Genomic DNA, 17177 nt, shown 5'->3' on the forward strand with positions numbered 1-17177 from the left:
GCCCGTCGGTCATTTTAATCCGGCCCCTGTGGCAATTTATTTCCTGGGTAAATTCCTAAAAAAAACCTCAGCAACTTCAATCCTAAAAGAAGGTCAACAACTAACTCCAACCCTAAAAAAAGCTTAACAAAAAGTTCAACAACTGGGGTAAATTCCTTTAAAAAACCTCAACAACTTCAATCCTAAAAAAAGGTCAACAAATTCAGTTGGCCCTTTGGTCAGCCCTCACGGCCCTTCACTTCATCAAATCTGGCCCTCTTTGAAAAAAGTTTGGACACCACTGCTACAGGACTTGCTTGGCCTTACTTTCTATCTTTAATTTAAGAATGGGCCAGTTCACACACACCAACCTTTGCTTGCTAAATAATGGTTCAGTGAGTTAAGAATGACATCTATAGTTATAGTTATAATTTGTGGGTAGCCATCTGATCTTATTTTGATTTTAATCCGATTTTAAGATGTATTTCAGTCAATTTCTGAATTTTATGTCTTAATGTATTATATATTTTGATGCTAGCCACCCTGACCCCGGTTCTGGCTGGGGAGGGTGGGAAATAATAATAATAATAATAATAATAATAATAATAATAATAATAATAATAATAGCTTTCTTTTCATCCCATCCCAATTCAGCTTTAGCACTGTGTGTGTGTGTGTGTGTGTTTAAATCAGAGTCCCTGGTTATAACTGAAATGAGAAACTTGGCTTCATGTTAGCTAACAAGGCTCTTAAACCATGGTTTGATCCTGAGTCAAGTTCCTTATGAATAAGCTGTCATTAAGCCAGAGTTTTCTGTTTGGGTCCTAATAGGTAATAGGTAATTCTGGTTAGGACCAGGAGCATATGTAAAGTCAGAGCAGCTAGTCCATCTTCCCCAGTATCGTCTACACTCACTGACACTAGTTTCCCATGGTTTCAGAAACTGGACTTTCCTAGGCATACCTTTAGGTGCTGGGGGCTGAACCTGGGACCTTTTGCATGCAAAGAATGCATGTTTTGGGACTACAATTCCCATCATCCCTGGCCAATGGTCCTGTTAGCTAGGGATGATGGGAGTTGTAGTCCAAAAACAGTTGGAGGGCCAAGTTTGGCCACCACTGTATAGATTGTGTGGCACAAGCTGTTACTTCCAGGCATGAACATTTGCCATGATGGTAATAGTTCATTGAACTGTAGATTTCCTGAGCAAGAGTCCTTTGGGACTTTTGTGGGCTTTTCTGGATGCCTTTTTATGAATGCATTTGAGGGACCATTTGATTGCAAACTTATTGCCTGCCTTGTGTTTGCTTTGCTGGCGTGCCATTTCTGTATCCAGAACCATCCCAGAACAATGAAAGGATAGACCTGACAACACTTATGCACAATCGGCATGCGTTGTGATAAAACCAGCCTATCTTCACTGCTGCACCTTATACTTTATGTATTGCCTGTAAATAATAGTCTCTAAAAGACATTAAATCTTAGATCCAGCCTAATTGTAATGATAGTTTGGTTTTTCATTTTGGTTTATGTACAGTGTGTGACTTTTGCAGAGACATTTTTATTCTAGGAAAATGACAAGCCAACAAGAAGCTATAATTGCCCTGATTTCAAGAAGTGGTGCAATACTACAGATCTGATGTACTGCAAGACATGAATCAGAAAAATTCTATTAAAAAAATCTCTTGAATGGCTGACACGGGAGTATTATCCGCAATGATTAATTTGACTCGGTCATTATGAACACAGACAAGTCTGACAAAATTGCATTTCATTCCCCACTGAATTCATAAAATCGCTGTACACATAATAAGAAGTTATAGCCCTGTGCTATCCACTATATTTGACAGGATTTCAGCTCTGGAAAAGGAGAAGAAAAGGGAGACTGGGGAGAGGGGATTGGGAAGCTGTTTAAAAGCCTACAATTTACTTAATTTTGCTACAGATGACATGGGACAAATATGCACTCCAGGTTTCCTGTTGAAGTTGTACTGAAAGTAACTTTGAAGGGGTCTGATGGTGACCGCTGTGCTGCTCCCAGGGACCCTCTGTTTACTTTGAGGGTGGCAGGAGCACAAGGCTGCATCATGCAGCGGTGAGAAAGGCTACCCTGACCAATATTCTCATTTCTGCCCTACTACTGAAGCCATAGGAGTCCAATTGTCCTTTGCAGAGGGTCACCCGAGTGAGAACACTCAATCCCAACCATATACTGCTACTGGAAGAATGGTATTTTGCTGCTGCTCCTTGTCCTGGCTCACTGTCATATGATCCTGTTGCACCTGTGCTTGCCACAGATTCCATAGGGGGAAACCTGGGTCAGAAATACTGCCAATAAGGTGTCATCTCTGTGTGTGCAGCTTTTCTCACTCCCTCTTGGTGTGTTACTTAAACCCATCAAAGTGTATTGACCCCTATTCCTTGTGGGGAAGTAGAAGGCCTAGCAAGTTGAAGAAGGCATCACACAGTAGTGGAATTGTGTATTAGAATCACAAATGATAGAGTTTCACAAATGGGATTCTACTGCTGCGTGGAAGGCTAGCAGACGAGCAACAGTGAGTTCTTAGTTGTGGGCAATGCAGCAATATATGCTGAAGAGGGCTTGGCTGTGTGGCCATGGGTTAGTAAAATAGTGGGGGACTGCTGCATTTGAAACCCTGACAGTAGTGGATGTGTAGCATTTTGTGTGAGCAGCTGGTCTATTGGAAGACATACTAAGATAGGATGCAAAAGCCCACCCTGTCCCATTTTGCATTGACAGATAAATTTATATTGCTCTGCCTGTTTTCCTTGCTGTTCACCAGAAACAATTTCTCTCCTGCTTTCTCTCTTAAACTTATGTTTGCCTCTAAATGTTATTTGACCGGACCAATATTTACCTCCAATAATGATGAAAATCTCCATCCTGCTAACTGTGAATAGCATTCTTTGAATCAATGTTTGTCTGAAGCTTCCAGGATCCCAGCAGATAATCACAGAGAACATGACTTGACAGAGAATTGGGGTCACTTAATATTTGTCAGGTTTCTAAGGAAAGCATTTCCCCTGGATTCTTGCTCCGCCAAGTAATGTTCTTTGTGATTAACAATTGCACACAATGTCTTGACTGAGCTGCTTCTCTATAGAATTGAAAACACTTTTCATTTACAACTCATTTTACATGTGTGGAGAACTGAGGCACAAGAAAAGGGTTTGTTTTCAAAGATGTTGAGTAACAGCAAGCTCTGGGCAAGATTATGTCTGCATGGCATCTGGAGTGTTCTGATGCAAAGCAGGACAGGGGTCCTCTACCATTAGCAGTTACTTAGAATAGGACATTTCAGCAAGAGCAGCTGTTCTTTCCTCTGTAGATAGGACAGTCTGTAGCAGTTCCCCTTTTATGCACAATAGGCATAAGAGCTCCACCCACCTTTGCAGCTGACCACCCTAATGTCAGGCTTGCTTCTGTTTCTCAAATGTCTTAACAGGTGTTGCAAAGAGTTACCTATCCCCACTTCAGCTGAGAGGAACTGAGGAAAATTTCACTGAGAGTTCCTGGCAAACCCTGGTTGGCCAGACTTTCTCTGCTGCAGTTATGGCTGCCACTGAGCAGAGCAGACTTCTTTCCCAGTTTCCAGAATCAGATCTGTCGTTTGCTGTTACAGCAAGAAGCCTAGAGTCTGAGCAGCAAGCTCTGTGAGCAATGAGTTACTCTGAGCAGGTTCTAACTACTCTTCTTCCTTCTGGAGGAAACTGTTAAGGTCTGTAATCATATGCAAAAAAAGGCTTCTGAAGCTGGTGTAAAAAGGGATTTGTACCAAATAAGACTGAGGTCAAGGGTGCCTGATAGCCATTTGGAGAGGATGTAAAATCCATCTATTCTAGAAGGCTTTTGGTGGCTGAGTTTTAATGAGGTTTTGTACTGCTACTGCTAAGATTTGTTGCTAAGGCTTTGCACTGCTGCTGTTACCAGAAATGGTTGTTTTATTGTTTGGTATTTATTTATTTTATTGCATTTTTATAGTTTATGGTTTTAATTATTGTTGAAAGGTGCCTTGAGCCTCAGAGAGGCGACATAGAGGCATTTTTAATAAATAAGTGAGAGTCTCTGGACTTTTGTGTGTGTGCATAGCACACCCCTCCCAAAATACATACAGGTGTGTATATATGTGCGACTGCCATTACTTGCATGTCTTGGTATTCCATGAATAGATAAACATGGAATCACGCCACTGAAAAGAAACTGACATGGTATCCCTCTGATGTCATTGGTAGACATGAGCAATGTATTGATACATCACCCAGGAGCAGTTTGAGGGCCAGAGTTTAATGGTGCCCTCACTCGGTGGTATATCATGGATGGAGCTTGCTGCCAGCACCAGTGTGCAGAGGAAGAAACAGGCTGTGTTGGCCCTGGCCCTATGAGGCGCCAGGGTGAAATAACCACCATTCCTGCCAAGGGAGCTGAGGTGGTTTCACGCCTTGCGGGGCTGGGGCCGATGCAGCTTGTTCCCCCCTCTGCTTTTCATCACGATGTTGAAAAGCTGACATCAGCCAGCCCTACGGTAGTGATTGGAACTAATGACCTTACACTTGTGTCCGAATGAAAAAAGTGGAGATACCAGACATACAAGACCCACACTGAAGATCCACCAGAAAAACACTGTGGGAACTGTTCTTCTTTCTGTCCCATTGCTTTTTGTCTTTGGGGTGGGGGTGGGGTGGGTGATCAAAAGGGGAGTCTTTATTAGTAATGTAATTCCTCCCCCCTCCAATGGTTTTCTATTGTATACCAGTGTTGTGGGTTTTCTGGAAAACTCTGAATTCGAAATTTTCCTTAGGGGGATTTTTCTAGGGAAAATGTTTTTCAGGGGATTTTCATATGGTAATTTATGTTGGGGGAAATTCTGATACCCTAGAGCATGATCTAATTCACCCTGTTTATTTTATTTGCATTGAGCAAACAAAGCTAAAGATAGCAACCTACATTCGTCTTTTGTGGGTATTTGACCAGAAATATTTGAGGTAAAGAATGAAAGCACACTTAATGTGACTGAAATGTTAAATTGTGTAGAAATTGTTATTGGAATCATTGAAAAAAATTAAGACAACAGCATGTGCTTAGATAGGTTTACATTTAAGAAACAAAAAAAGTATTGATAACTCTTGACAATCAACTCAAAGAACTGTGTACCATACGTTGATAACCATTCTTCTGCGTGGCATCTCTTCGTTACTACTATAGCAATGAAATGGAAACATTTCCAAGGAAAAAAATAAAGCTTTGGGAGGAAAATCCGTTTTCAAAAAATTTCTGACCCACACTTTATGCATCCCTCCTTTTCTTTGCAAGTTCATTCTGCAGAAGGAAAAGGGAGGTGATTCCAATGTATCTCCTGTGTGCCTGACTCCATGAACTGAGTGGCATTGTGCAGCCCTCTGATAAGACCAGAACAGAGAGGCAATTGTTTCATTCCAGCCTACTGGATGTGGCAAACACAGCTCTGTTCCTTTGTCAAATATAGACTTAAGCAGTGGTGGACATTTACGTGGAAAATGCTCAGTGCTGCTTGCAACTTGCTCATTGCTGGCTTCCAGATTTTTACAGGAAAGGAACTGGCCTGTATATTTGAGATTATAGCTATTTTCAGAAGCTGTTTAACTTTGCTTACACTGGGTATCTTAAATATTCAGTTGTGGTCTGTCTGTTAGATACTTTGGTATCCATGTGCCATCTGAATGCTGCCCTGAATTTTGGACACGAAGATTGAAGCTAAATTTAAAGGCATTTAACTCTTGGTAATTAAGATGCTAGAACTTTTCAAAAAATAATCTGTCTTTCTTACCCTCTCTTTCCCCTTATTTTCTCCATCTTATATGAAAACATATAAAGAGTAAAGAATCATAGACCAGCATAAGGTTGGAAATTACTGGCTGGATTGCATGCATATAATATACTCACACTTTGTCCCTGTAGTAGAGATTACCGTGAAGTACTTTTATACCTCTGCTAAGTCACACAAAAATGTTTCCAGTGGGAGAAGCTCAACTTTGAATTTAACAAAGTTCTTTTTTTCCTTTCCTGTTTTTAGACTATGCATCATTGTGTTTAATCCTTAATTTTTCTCTTGTTATATGCAAGCAATTTCATCTATAAGCCATAACACCATCCCTTACATTATTCACATTTGTTTTGTGTTACTGTTTATCATGCCTTCATCACATCTCCACCTCCTCCTTCAATATATGCAACTATGGTCCCTTTTCCAGGATACTCCTCTGGTCTCAAGAGTTCTAACTTGTTCATTTCATTGCAGTTCACATTTGGAGTCTTTCTTTCTGTAACTGCCAGAATTGCATTATGTCCCCCTGCATCTCTTCCTGTTCTGGTTTCAAAACAGGGGCGTAGCCAGGATGAAAATCAGGGGGGGGCAAGGGGCGGGAAGCAAGGGGCGGGGCCAAGGGGCGGGGCCGGGGCCACATCGGAGCAGCCCGAAATCGGGCTGCTCCGACTCCCTCCTCCCCCTCCGTGATAGGAAGGGACGAGGGGGAGCCAGAATCAGCCCGAAATCGGGCTGCTCCGACTCCCTCCTCCCCCTCCACGATCGGAAGGGACGAGGGGGAGCCAGGATCAGCCCGAAATCGGGCTGCTCCGACTCCCTCCTCCCCCTCCACGATCGGAAGGGACGAGGGGGAGCCAGGATCAGCCCGAAATCGGGCTGCTCCGACTCCCTCCTCCCCCTCCGCGATAGGAAGGGACGAGGGGGAGCCAGGATCAGCCCGAAATCGGGCTGCTCCGACTCCCTCCTCCCCCTCCGCGATCGGAAGGGACGAGGGGGAGCCAGGATTAGCCCGAAATCGGGCTGCTCCGATCCCCTCCTCCCCCTCTGCAATCGCTGGGGCAGGTGGAGGGAAAGCCCCAGAGCCGCGCAAAGCGGTTGCCTGGCTTTCCCTCCGCCCGCCCCACAGCCAGCCGGCTAGAAGGGACGTCTCCCTTCTCCCTTGCTGGCTGTGGGGCGGAGGGAGGGAAAGCCAGCCAAACGCTTTGCGCGGCTCTGGTGCTTTCCCGCCGCCCGCCCCACAGCCAGCCAGGGAGAAGGGAGACGGCACCGGGCGGGCAGTGGGGCAGGCTGGCCAGTGGCCCTGCTTCTAGGGGGGGCAATTGCCCCCTCCTGCCCCCCCTGCCTACGCCCATGTTTCAAAAATGTTGGATTACCCATGTTTGGGGGCCGAATCTGTGCATTTCTGTATGTGTCATGCAAATCTGCTAGTGTCACACAAATACAATGGCAGGAAATAGGGATGAACCACAAATCTGTGCATCTTTTAAAGAGCTGTCCCCAATGTTGAAGGTGCCAGCCACAGATTAAATGCTGTGGGCTGTAGCCAACTAACTTTTACTCAGAGTAGGACCTAAGTAAGTCATTTAGGAGTAGCATTGGATACAACCTTATGCATCTCATAGGGTTGAATTCTATAGTTTGACATAGAATTGGCACATTTTACCATGTATCTAGGTAAGTTGATGTACATGCAAAGAAATGTACAAAATTGGCATGAACCTCTGGCTCATAATACACTTGTGATTCAGTAATTGCTGCAGAACAAGAAAAGCATCCTGTTATAGTTGGACTGGACAGTGTTTGGACATTGTGCAAGTAAAAGATGCTGAGCAGATAAGACGCCTTGTATCTCACCTATAGTTTTTTTTAAAATTAAATTTTATTATGGTTTTGTTTTGTTTTTTTCTGGAGGTTAAGAAAGCCAGGTATTTTTCATAGTGTATCACAGCCCCAGTCTAAGTCATCGAATCACAAGGAAGCATATTTAGAATGACCCCCTACATTAATTAAACAACGGCAACAGCAACAAAATGGCCATTTCTTGCATCTTTGTTCTTGTGCTTTATAAAAACACTGACTGAATCAGTGGACTGTAGTGCTCCGTAGCAAGGGTTTTCGAAATCTGTCATAAAATAGCAGTTCAACCCTTCCCGAATGTCAAGATAAACTGAGGATTCAGCTTGCGTTCTTCGTTCTCATCATCAATGTAAGGGCAGCAGATCAAAAGGAAAGGCAGGATCAGGCTTATGAGGGATTGTAATATGCTTTAAGATGCCAGAGCAAATAGCTTTGGGGAGAAATAGATGGTAAATCCATTATTTCATTTGACTTATGTAGGTTAAAACCATGCTGTTGGTTTCCCCATTGCCCTTACAGAAATACAAAAGTTTGCTCTTGACTGGGGGCATCAACACAACTTTATGTATCCAATCATTATGTACAAGTGTTCTGTTCCCTCTGTAAATATTTTTCATACAGTCTCTTCCTCTATGATGAAATAAGCAATAAGGATGCAGAAAAAGGGAAGGGTAAGAGATCTAGGGCTGCCTTAGGTATACAGAATCCGAACATTGAGCTTATGAAACCATTTCCTTTCCCTTCCATTCTCATTGCATTTGAATGTGTCCAAGCAGCAATGGCTGGTGATATAGTTTGCTAAGTGAAAGTGCTGGCGACTGCTGGTTGGTGATCAAAGGAGAGTGGGAATTCCTCCATACCAATGGGGGAAGTGGGCATTGCTGCCAGTGCTGTGCTTGCGCATAGTAGCTCTTTGGATAGCTACCCTTGCTGACATCAGGGCTAAGGAGACTGTCTGGTAAACAATCATGTTCTTGTGCAATGCTTGCATATCTCCTGGTGCTTCTGAAACATGGGGATTTCTCCACCACCCCAGTTGCTTTTCAGCTGCTGCCACCTCAGTGGCCACCACTGGTCACAAACATTGTAGTCAGTAGAGAAGCTCGCCTATGTAGAAGCTTGGTGTATGTGTGGGAATGAATACAGAGGTTTTCACTGGAGTGTGAGCAAATTAAAATGTAGCTTTACTTGTAATGTATAATCTACTATATTATGAAGTAGAATGCAACTTAGGCAAAAATTAAGATGCAACCTAAAACCTGTGGCAGTGCATGTGTGGCGGAGTCAAAGTGGGATTGCTTTAATTTTGGATGGTATCATTAATTTGTGTACGGGAGTTTGACCCACCCTTTGTGGGAACCAAACACATCAGAAAGATGTTGCTTTGCATCGTGATCATTATGGTTCCCTGGTGAACACAAGTATACTTATCCAGCAATATTTTATGGGCACAAGAGCTTTGATGTGCAAGCTGAGTTATTCTGCCTGAAGATGGTGCTGTATTTATTTTTAAATGAATGTAGTAGATCCTCATGTCATGTAGATCTGCTACCTCATTTGAAATGGACAGAGCAATCTTAATGTGCATATATTTTGTATCCACATTGGAGAAGCTACAGTGCTATTGATGGGGGAAAAGAGATGCCATCTTGCATGCAGTTATACAAGTTGTTTTTAATTGCTTTTAATATTGTCATATTTTGTTCCCTTGCCACAACTTCCTTCAGTATTGATTCCCCGGTGCTAAAATCCATGTGTATTACCATGAGGATTCCAATGGTGCAATACCAGCTCAATTTTCAAAATGTAAAGCATAGATATATCACCAAACTGGCCTTGCTGTCATCTGACTGGTTGTGAAAGAAGGTGCCTGTAGTGTTTTGCATTCTCTTATAATTTCTTCTTCTTTTTAGGCTGCAGTTCTGTTCATGCTTACTTGACAATAAGCCCCACTGAATTCCGTGAGACTTACTATCCCGTAAATAGGCAATGTGTGAGTTTGCCCCGCACCACACAAATAACTCTATTCTTGTATATTGTGGGTTTTTTAAAAAATAAATTTATTCATGTAAAGAGTTCGTTCAAATTATTTGTGTTCTTAAAATAGCTTTTGCAGAAGGTGGGCAGACTGTATAACTGCGGCTATCAGTTAACACTTTGGATAAATGCAATGAGAGATCAGCTTTATAAGAATGTCTTTTTTCAATTTTGTTTTAGACATACAATGGTCAGAATGAGAATAATGAAGATTATGAAATCCCTCCTATTACTCCTCCTAACCTCCCAGACCCTTCCCTCCTTCACTTGATGGATCATGAAACTGGATATCATTCACTGTGCCACAGTCTCCCTCCAAATAGCCTGATACCAGCATACTCCTACCAGAATATGGACCTCCCAGCCATCATGGTATCTAACATGTTGAGCCAAGATGGACACCTTCTTTCTAGTCAGCTACCTACTGTGAGTAACCTTTCCTTTTCTACTTGTGTTTCATTTTACACCTTGGGTGTGTGCCATTAGCATCCTGTTTGGTACTTGAAGTCCTTTTAGGCTGGTTCCAGGTCATAGAATACCTGGAACAGCTTTTATTAGGTCAGCTTCTCCTTCTTAATTGATAGCATTCATAATACTCTTGACTATGCAGAATAAAAATACTTATTTGTAAGCAGAGTCTTGTGGTATATGTTAATAATCTGCATTATATAATTGAGCCTTTAGATTCTGCTGGCCTACTAAAAATACACTTTCTTTTCCTGTTTTGTATCACTTATTTTTCATTATGAAAAGACTGAATTTAGAAGCACATTCATGGGTAAGCATGACTTACAGGGGAATCGAATAAAGTGAGTTACCACCAATCATTTTTCAACCTTAGGGAACTAGATACCAGAACTGAAAGTTCTACAGTTGACTCCTTTATAGCAATTTGGTCACGCTCATAATTCTTTTCTATTCACTTTTTTGGCTTGAAATTCTCTTGCTTTTTTTTAAAGCCCTGCTAATGACTAAGATGTATTCATGTGCTGGTTTTATGTTTCACTCTTTGTGTATATAATGCCATACATATTGATTTGGGCCTTTAGGGACTTGCATGTACGTGCTTTATTCTTCTTGTGTGCTGTGGCTTGATCTGTAGAAACAGGGAGAGATCTTCTACAGTCTCCCATTCATTGCTTTGTTGATAAGTTTAGTGGGAATATAAATACCATCACATCCATCCACATTACTTTATGCTTGGGGAAGTGAACATCTGTATGTTAAAGTAAATGCCCAGTGTTAGACCTCCAAGCTTTATGCCTGCAATCATCCATATAGCTTAATTAAAAACAACAACAACAACAACAACTTTAGAGAGAGTCTGTCCTTGATCTTTTCCTCTAGCTCACCTTTTGTTTACACAAATATATGGAAGAGGGAAGCAGTCTAGGCAGGAGAACTCATGCACTCATTCTGTCATCTCTCATTTGGTAACACTAACTGGCTGAAGCAAAATTGGGGTTTCTCCTGACCACCATGTCCACTTTTTGTACCTAATCTCAGTGACAGGGGCAGTGTTCACATGTAATGCTCAAGCCATGGTTTGGCGCTACATGGATGAGCCTCCATGGGCCCAAGCAAAGAGTGATTTGCTTTTCCTGTAAATGATTGTCTATTGTATGGTCCTCCTCCATTCCTGATGTACGGTCAGCCTAGGAGCCAGAAAAAGCTAAAAGGAGGAAAGGTAGAAAAGTAGAAAAAAGACAAGAAAGTCATCAATGAGAAAAGTCAGGTGAGCTGCCCATTAGTCCCCCTTTCAAACCACCAGCTTCCATTGAGTCGATTTTAGAAAGGAAAAGCAGGATAGAAGTTGAGTAAACAAATGATACATTTAAACTGATGGAAACCCTGCTTGAGGAAGCAGAGTCTCGCCTCCAGTCTGCTAGCCTGTTGCATATGCAGAATTGTTTAAATTATTACCTTTTATTGTGTTACTTTAAAAGGTCTATGCTACACTTTTGCATAAAATAGCAGAAGGGGGATCCTTAAATATGTAAAAGCTAGATCTGGGAGAGAATGTCTAAAGTGTTTGCTCTGAGCAAAGGTGAATTTGTAATGGGAAGCAAAAAATTGAAAATAAAAAAAAATCCATGTTGCCTTAATTTCAGTTATAGTTTCATGAGCAGTGTGGATATTACTGAGTAGTTTTATTAGATAGCTATGCATTATTTCCTTCATCATTAGCTTCCTTGCATGCATCATTTTATTTATTTAAACATTTATATCCCATCTTTCCAACAATATTAGCCCCAAAGCAGTTTACAACAAATATTTAAAATGCTATCCACTGAAATAAAAAGTAAATATATAGAAATAGGGATGAGGAAATCAGCCAACAAATCATGAATTAAAGCAGTCAGAAATTAAATGCTGCCAAATGGTTGAGCAAATAAAAAAGTGTTTATTTGGCACCTTAAAAGTTATATATCATTAACACCTGATGAGCATTTTAGTGTAGTGGGTCCAGTATTGGGCTTGAATGTGGAAAGTTGAAAGTCCTACCAGACTATGAAGTTTATTGTTTGACTTTGGATAAATCACTTATCTCTCAGCCAAATTTCCTATATAATTATTTCATGAGATGGCTCGAACATAATGCTATAAATCATGCTCCACAAAGCCAAACAGTGGTTTGTGATGCTTGAATCATTACCATTTGACAAACCATTGTTTGTGGGTAGTTGCCAATCCAAAACTTGAAACCATGGTTTGAAACCATAATTCGGGCAAATGGCGGTTTGGTTGTTACATGTAAATCAGTAAACCATCATTTGGGCTGTTGCTTTGCCTTTGGAGGTTGTCATTCGGTTGGCATCCTGTGATTGTCAAGGAAAGTGGGAGGGGAAGAGGGAAGCTACATAAACCATGGTTTGCCTATATATCTGTAATACAAATCATGGCTTAGAGCTGAAGTTTTGGGTAATACAGATGATGGTTTGGTGGTAAATCTGAACCAGCCCTTTGTGAGGATAACATTGTTTTTTAGAGGAAAGGTGGGATGCAGATGTAAGTTTTTGCTCAGTTAATATAATGGCAATTATACAAGCCTTTTATCTAAAAACCAATTGATTTTTCTGGTGTGGGCTCAGACTCTGGAAAGCAAGTAGACTTTATAGGAAACAATAGTGGAGGAAGCTCAGCCCTACCCTCGCACCATCATCCCCTAAATTTGTGGTGGATGTCTTATTGTGTGTGTTTAATATGAGGGGATTCACCTTATCCCTCTCCTTGTCATGGCTTTCTCAAAACCAACAGGCACCTTGTATGAAATCAAACATTACTTTAGGGCTCCTCTTCAGCCGAGTTGATTAAAACATTCATTTCTGAGACAAAAGAGTCAATTTCATATGAAAGATATTTCCCCCCTCAGTTTAATTTAAAGTGCAGCCCCAATGCCTGACCCCTATTTTCATAACATGATAATTTTATCCTGCGTTGATTGTCTCATTTTTGAGAGGAGATATTGCACTTATAAATCAGTTTCTAAAATACCCAAAGAAACAAGAATAGGGGGATTTATTAAGCAGCTTCTACACATCTGAAATAATTTATTTTAGAGTAGTCCTTGGGAAATGTTCTCTTCTTTACTTTATGGTTCTGTTTTACAAATGCAGCATCATGACAATAAATCAGGACTGAGCTGCAGGAAGATAAGAAGGGGGCTTAGTGTGCTGTAAGCGTAGAATAGGGATATTAAGATTTGTTTCCCCCTTGTAATGAAAATGAAAAACGAAAAGAAAGGAAAAATCTGGAGAAGTCACGAGTTTCTCAGCCATTTCTCAACGGAGAGTGTTTCACTTTAAATGAAGGCCCCTGGAAGCATGATATATCCCCAAGGCTCTGAGCAGCAAAAAGGCCACTGAGGAAGTGAATTGTCTTTCTGTTTTAAGCCAAAATTATAAACACTTCTACCTTTTTGTCAGACATTCGAGTTTCTATTTGCCATTAAAACGATCTTCAGGCCCTCTCCTGTCGCAGCGAGTCAGGCATTATTTTCCATTGACATGTACTCCCTGTACTTCTGCTGTATGTTCATGCCTTGATAGCATCTATCCCCGTTAAATACATTGCAGTTTTCAACTGGCATTAATGAAAGGTCTGCATGCACAGGAGGGAGAATGAAATCCTATGGGCAGAACAAACAGGTTTCAAACTTTGTCTCTGTTAATAGCTTATACCCGCCAAATACTAATTCATTGTGCAATGCCACAATGAAGTGAACTGTCTCCATTTTATTGTTGCACAACCTCTTGCCCAAAAGATCCTAAAGTGTTCAATATGTCAAAATCTATTTTCCCAAAAGGCATGTATATAATATATAAAAGCTGGATGGTGTGAACCAAAACATAGAAACAAGCACATATTATTGTGCCAAACCTCACATATAACCAATCCAACCTAAGGGTAGAAGAACTCTTGGTGTGTTTCTGTTTGTAGAGTTGCCAGGTTGCAACCCGGGGGAACTTCATGACTCTTTGGACAGCCCGTAGCTGAGAAGGAGGATGCAGCCAAGGTTTCTTCTGCCCTGCTCCCCCAACCCACCCACATCTTGTAGCCACCTTCCCCCTTTGCCTAGTGAAACAAGAAAGAGTTTTGTTATGTCACATTGTGGGTGGGCAAAGAAGCAGGGTGATGAGAATAGCAAGAGAAACAGTAACTGCTCTCTCCTTTTGTGACAGACGGTATTCCTAGACTGTTAACTGGCAATCCCTTTTTGTTTAGGGTAATTTGTGCTGTACTCTCTGTCTCTGTCCAGACTTTGCTAGCATTTGTTATACTAATATTATGCTGGTTTATATTTTTAGTGCAAGTGAAATTTCTTAATTGCTAGAAGTTTAGGAGTCAAAGACAAGGTGATCAAAATGTATTCCTGTACTCCAAATTCTCCCCCAGTCCCAATGTGATTTGACACAAAAACTACAGCCACAAATATATGTTATCAGTTAGGATCAACAAGAGGGTATTATCTTGTACGGTCATGTTTTTAAATTAGGAGATCAAGTGCAGCTGCTCATTACTGCCTCTTATCCAAGGAATCTTCAGAACATTGTATACAGATGAATAGCTAATTCTCAGGACAGCGAGAGCCCATGTGACTCTAGTGGCCCTAAATGTAGGAAGGGCTGGGGAACAAATAAATAAATGAATAAATGATTCACTGGCAAAGCATGGAATGGATTCTTTGTTTCCCCTAACTCCCAACCCTGTTGCTTTAGTCATTAGATTGCCTTCCACTGAGGTCCATGGGACTGCACAGGAGTAACTATTTGCAGCATGTGGTAAGTGTTTTCAGAAATGGAGCTTTTAACTCCATGCATATGTGCAGTTATGTTTAATTTAACATACCCATATGCAGAGAATTAATCTTAACCTCCGTTTTCGTTTCATGATGTCTGTTTTTCATGATGTTAAGAGTTACCGCTTCCGATTACTAGATAATCAGTATTATTCTTAGGTTTTTTTTGTAGTGACAGAAAGCTGAAAGCAGTTAGAAGTGCAGAAAGCAGAACAATGCTTTAGAGTTAGCAGCACATAAGGAAAACATCTGAAATGCAGAGTAAGGCAGTGGCTCAATCCAAACACCATGTTATGACATGGTCAAGGAAGCTTAACTATGGCTTGGAAGAAACTGACAAACTTTTAGTAGCTCAGTGGGTACTCAGTGGGTCATGGGTACTTCCTCGGAACTGAAAATTGTACTGCTTTTAGATATTCAGTTGTAATCTTTCTTTGTTGGAGCCACTGAGTTCCAGTGACTGACCAAAGCTTGTCCAAGTATAGGAAATTAGCGATTCAAATAAGCCTCTGTAGGACTGTGATTTCATGGCTAAATTAAAGTTGCAACCCTACAAACTGCAAGAAAGCTGCAGTGAATAAAGTTGGAATTATTTCTGAATAAACACACATAGGATTGTATTTTTAAGTATCCAGTGGATTCACTGGATTCACAAGCCCTACTGTTGTGACTCCATCCCCCCCAGCTCACTTCAGTTGAAATTGTGTCTGGTCCCATATAAACCCAGCTAAGTTACTGGACAATATGAAGCCACAGTGCTTGATGGATTGCATCCAATGCATATTTCGCTGAATGACTTGATGAAATGCTTTGTTGAGTTTTGAAACTTTCAAACTCCATTAGAGGACTATGTGCTCCCTTTCTTCTGCCCTCTCTGCACCTGTCGAGCATTTTCTCCTTTCATCCCCACTGATTGTGAGATATGAAAAAAGTTAATGTTCTCTTCGCTAAAGCAAAGGGAGTGTGGTCAATAGTTAGACCACATCCTGCTGCAATGGTTATAAAATAAACTTTGGTTCTATAAATAACCTGCATACACCAAGTTCTCATTATGAAAGAACAAAGTGAGGAGGAAATTCACCCGTTGAGGTATAACCACAGATGTCGATGTGTTCCTTTCTCTTCTTGGGGCCTAGCTGATGTAGGATGCTGTTACAGAGACAAGGGGGCTATTTTGAGCCCACACATGTTTTATTTTTTTATGAACAGCCTCACATGCTACACTAGAAACTATGTCATGCTAAATGTTTTACAATCATGTAGGGAAATGGTCCCTGTGGGAAGCAGCTGTGAGTAGTAGTGATGCTACTACTGGATCTGATGAGTGTTAGGAACCGATTTGCTTTGTCAAAGAAACAGGATATGGTTTGAAGGCACACCAAGCGATCACCTTGCTGAAGGTTTAGGTCTGGGCACAGCTTGGATGGGTGACTGCTTAGAAACTACTTGTATGCTTCCTCGGGTCCCATGAAGAAGTAAGGCGGGTTATAAATAGAAATAAATAAATAAACAAGTGTAAATAAGTAAGGCGAACACGCCTCCTGCACAGATCACATTTGCAACCCGAGGTATGACTGTATTGAGTTGGTGTTGGAGCGGGTGGTGGCATTTCAACTCCAGGCAGTTTTAAATGAGACTGATGAATTGAATCTGCCCCAGTCTGATTTCTGACCTGGTTTTGAGATGGAAATAGCCGCAGTTGCCCTGGTAGGAGACTTAAAACCAGGAGTTGGTTGGGGAAAGAGTAAAGCCTTGTTAGATCTCCTAGGCATTGAAGAGGGAGTTGGAAATAAGTAAGGAATGGAGGATAAGAAATATGAGGGTGGGTAAAAGAAGGGGTAGCTAACAAAACGGGGCAAGAAAAAAGCAAACTTCATACCAATGTGATGGATTCCTTTTATTTTTCAGTTGAGCAGGCAGCCCCCCCCCCCAGCCAGCCCCTTCTCTAGCCCCTTCATAGTACGCAGAGAGATATAAGCCTCCAGAAGGTTGCTGAGCACTTTCTAGCTGTTCATTTCACAGGAATAATATCATCAGAGCGTTATCTTTAGCACTGATACAGCAGGGAGATCTTTTCAGCATCTTGGCGAGGAACTTGAAGCAGCACTGAGAGACAGACTGTGTGAAAGGCGAGGTGGTGGGGGGCATCTATTGAGCAGACTGGGTTAAAGAGCTGTCAACAA

General features: G+C 41.4%; 1 protein-coding gene across 10 annotated transcripts in view; it reads left to right on the forward strand.

Moving 5' to 3' along the window:
• The window catches only part of TOX2 (TOX high mobility group box family member 2), a 327518-nt gene that overhangs the window by 215092 nt on the left and 95249 nt on the right, over nucleotides 1-17177 (forward strand). For 7 of the 10 annotated variants that reach the window (XM_088674521.1, XM_035123036.3, XM_088674523.1 and 4 more), the window contains exons 3-4: nucleotides 9876-10121; nucleotides 14915-14977. In XM_088674521.1, the coding sequence (XP_088530647.1) occupies nucleotides 9876-10121; nucleotides 14915-14977 (309 nt within the window). The remainder of the gene's footprint in view (nucleotides 1-9875; nucleotides 10122-14914; nucleotides 14978-17177) is intronic. The other 3 variants (XM_035123039.3, XM_088674526.1, XM_088674522.1) reach the window with 1 other exon arrangement.

The sequence above is a fragment of the Zootoca vivipara genome, chromosome 7 (assembly GCF_965207765.1).
Source record: "Zootoca vivipara chromosome 7, rZooViv2.hap1.1, whole genome shotgun sequence".
NCBI lineage: Eukaryota > Metazoa > Chordata > Lepidosauria > Squamata > Lacertidae > Zootoca > Zootoca vivipara.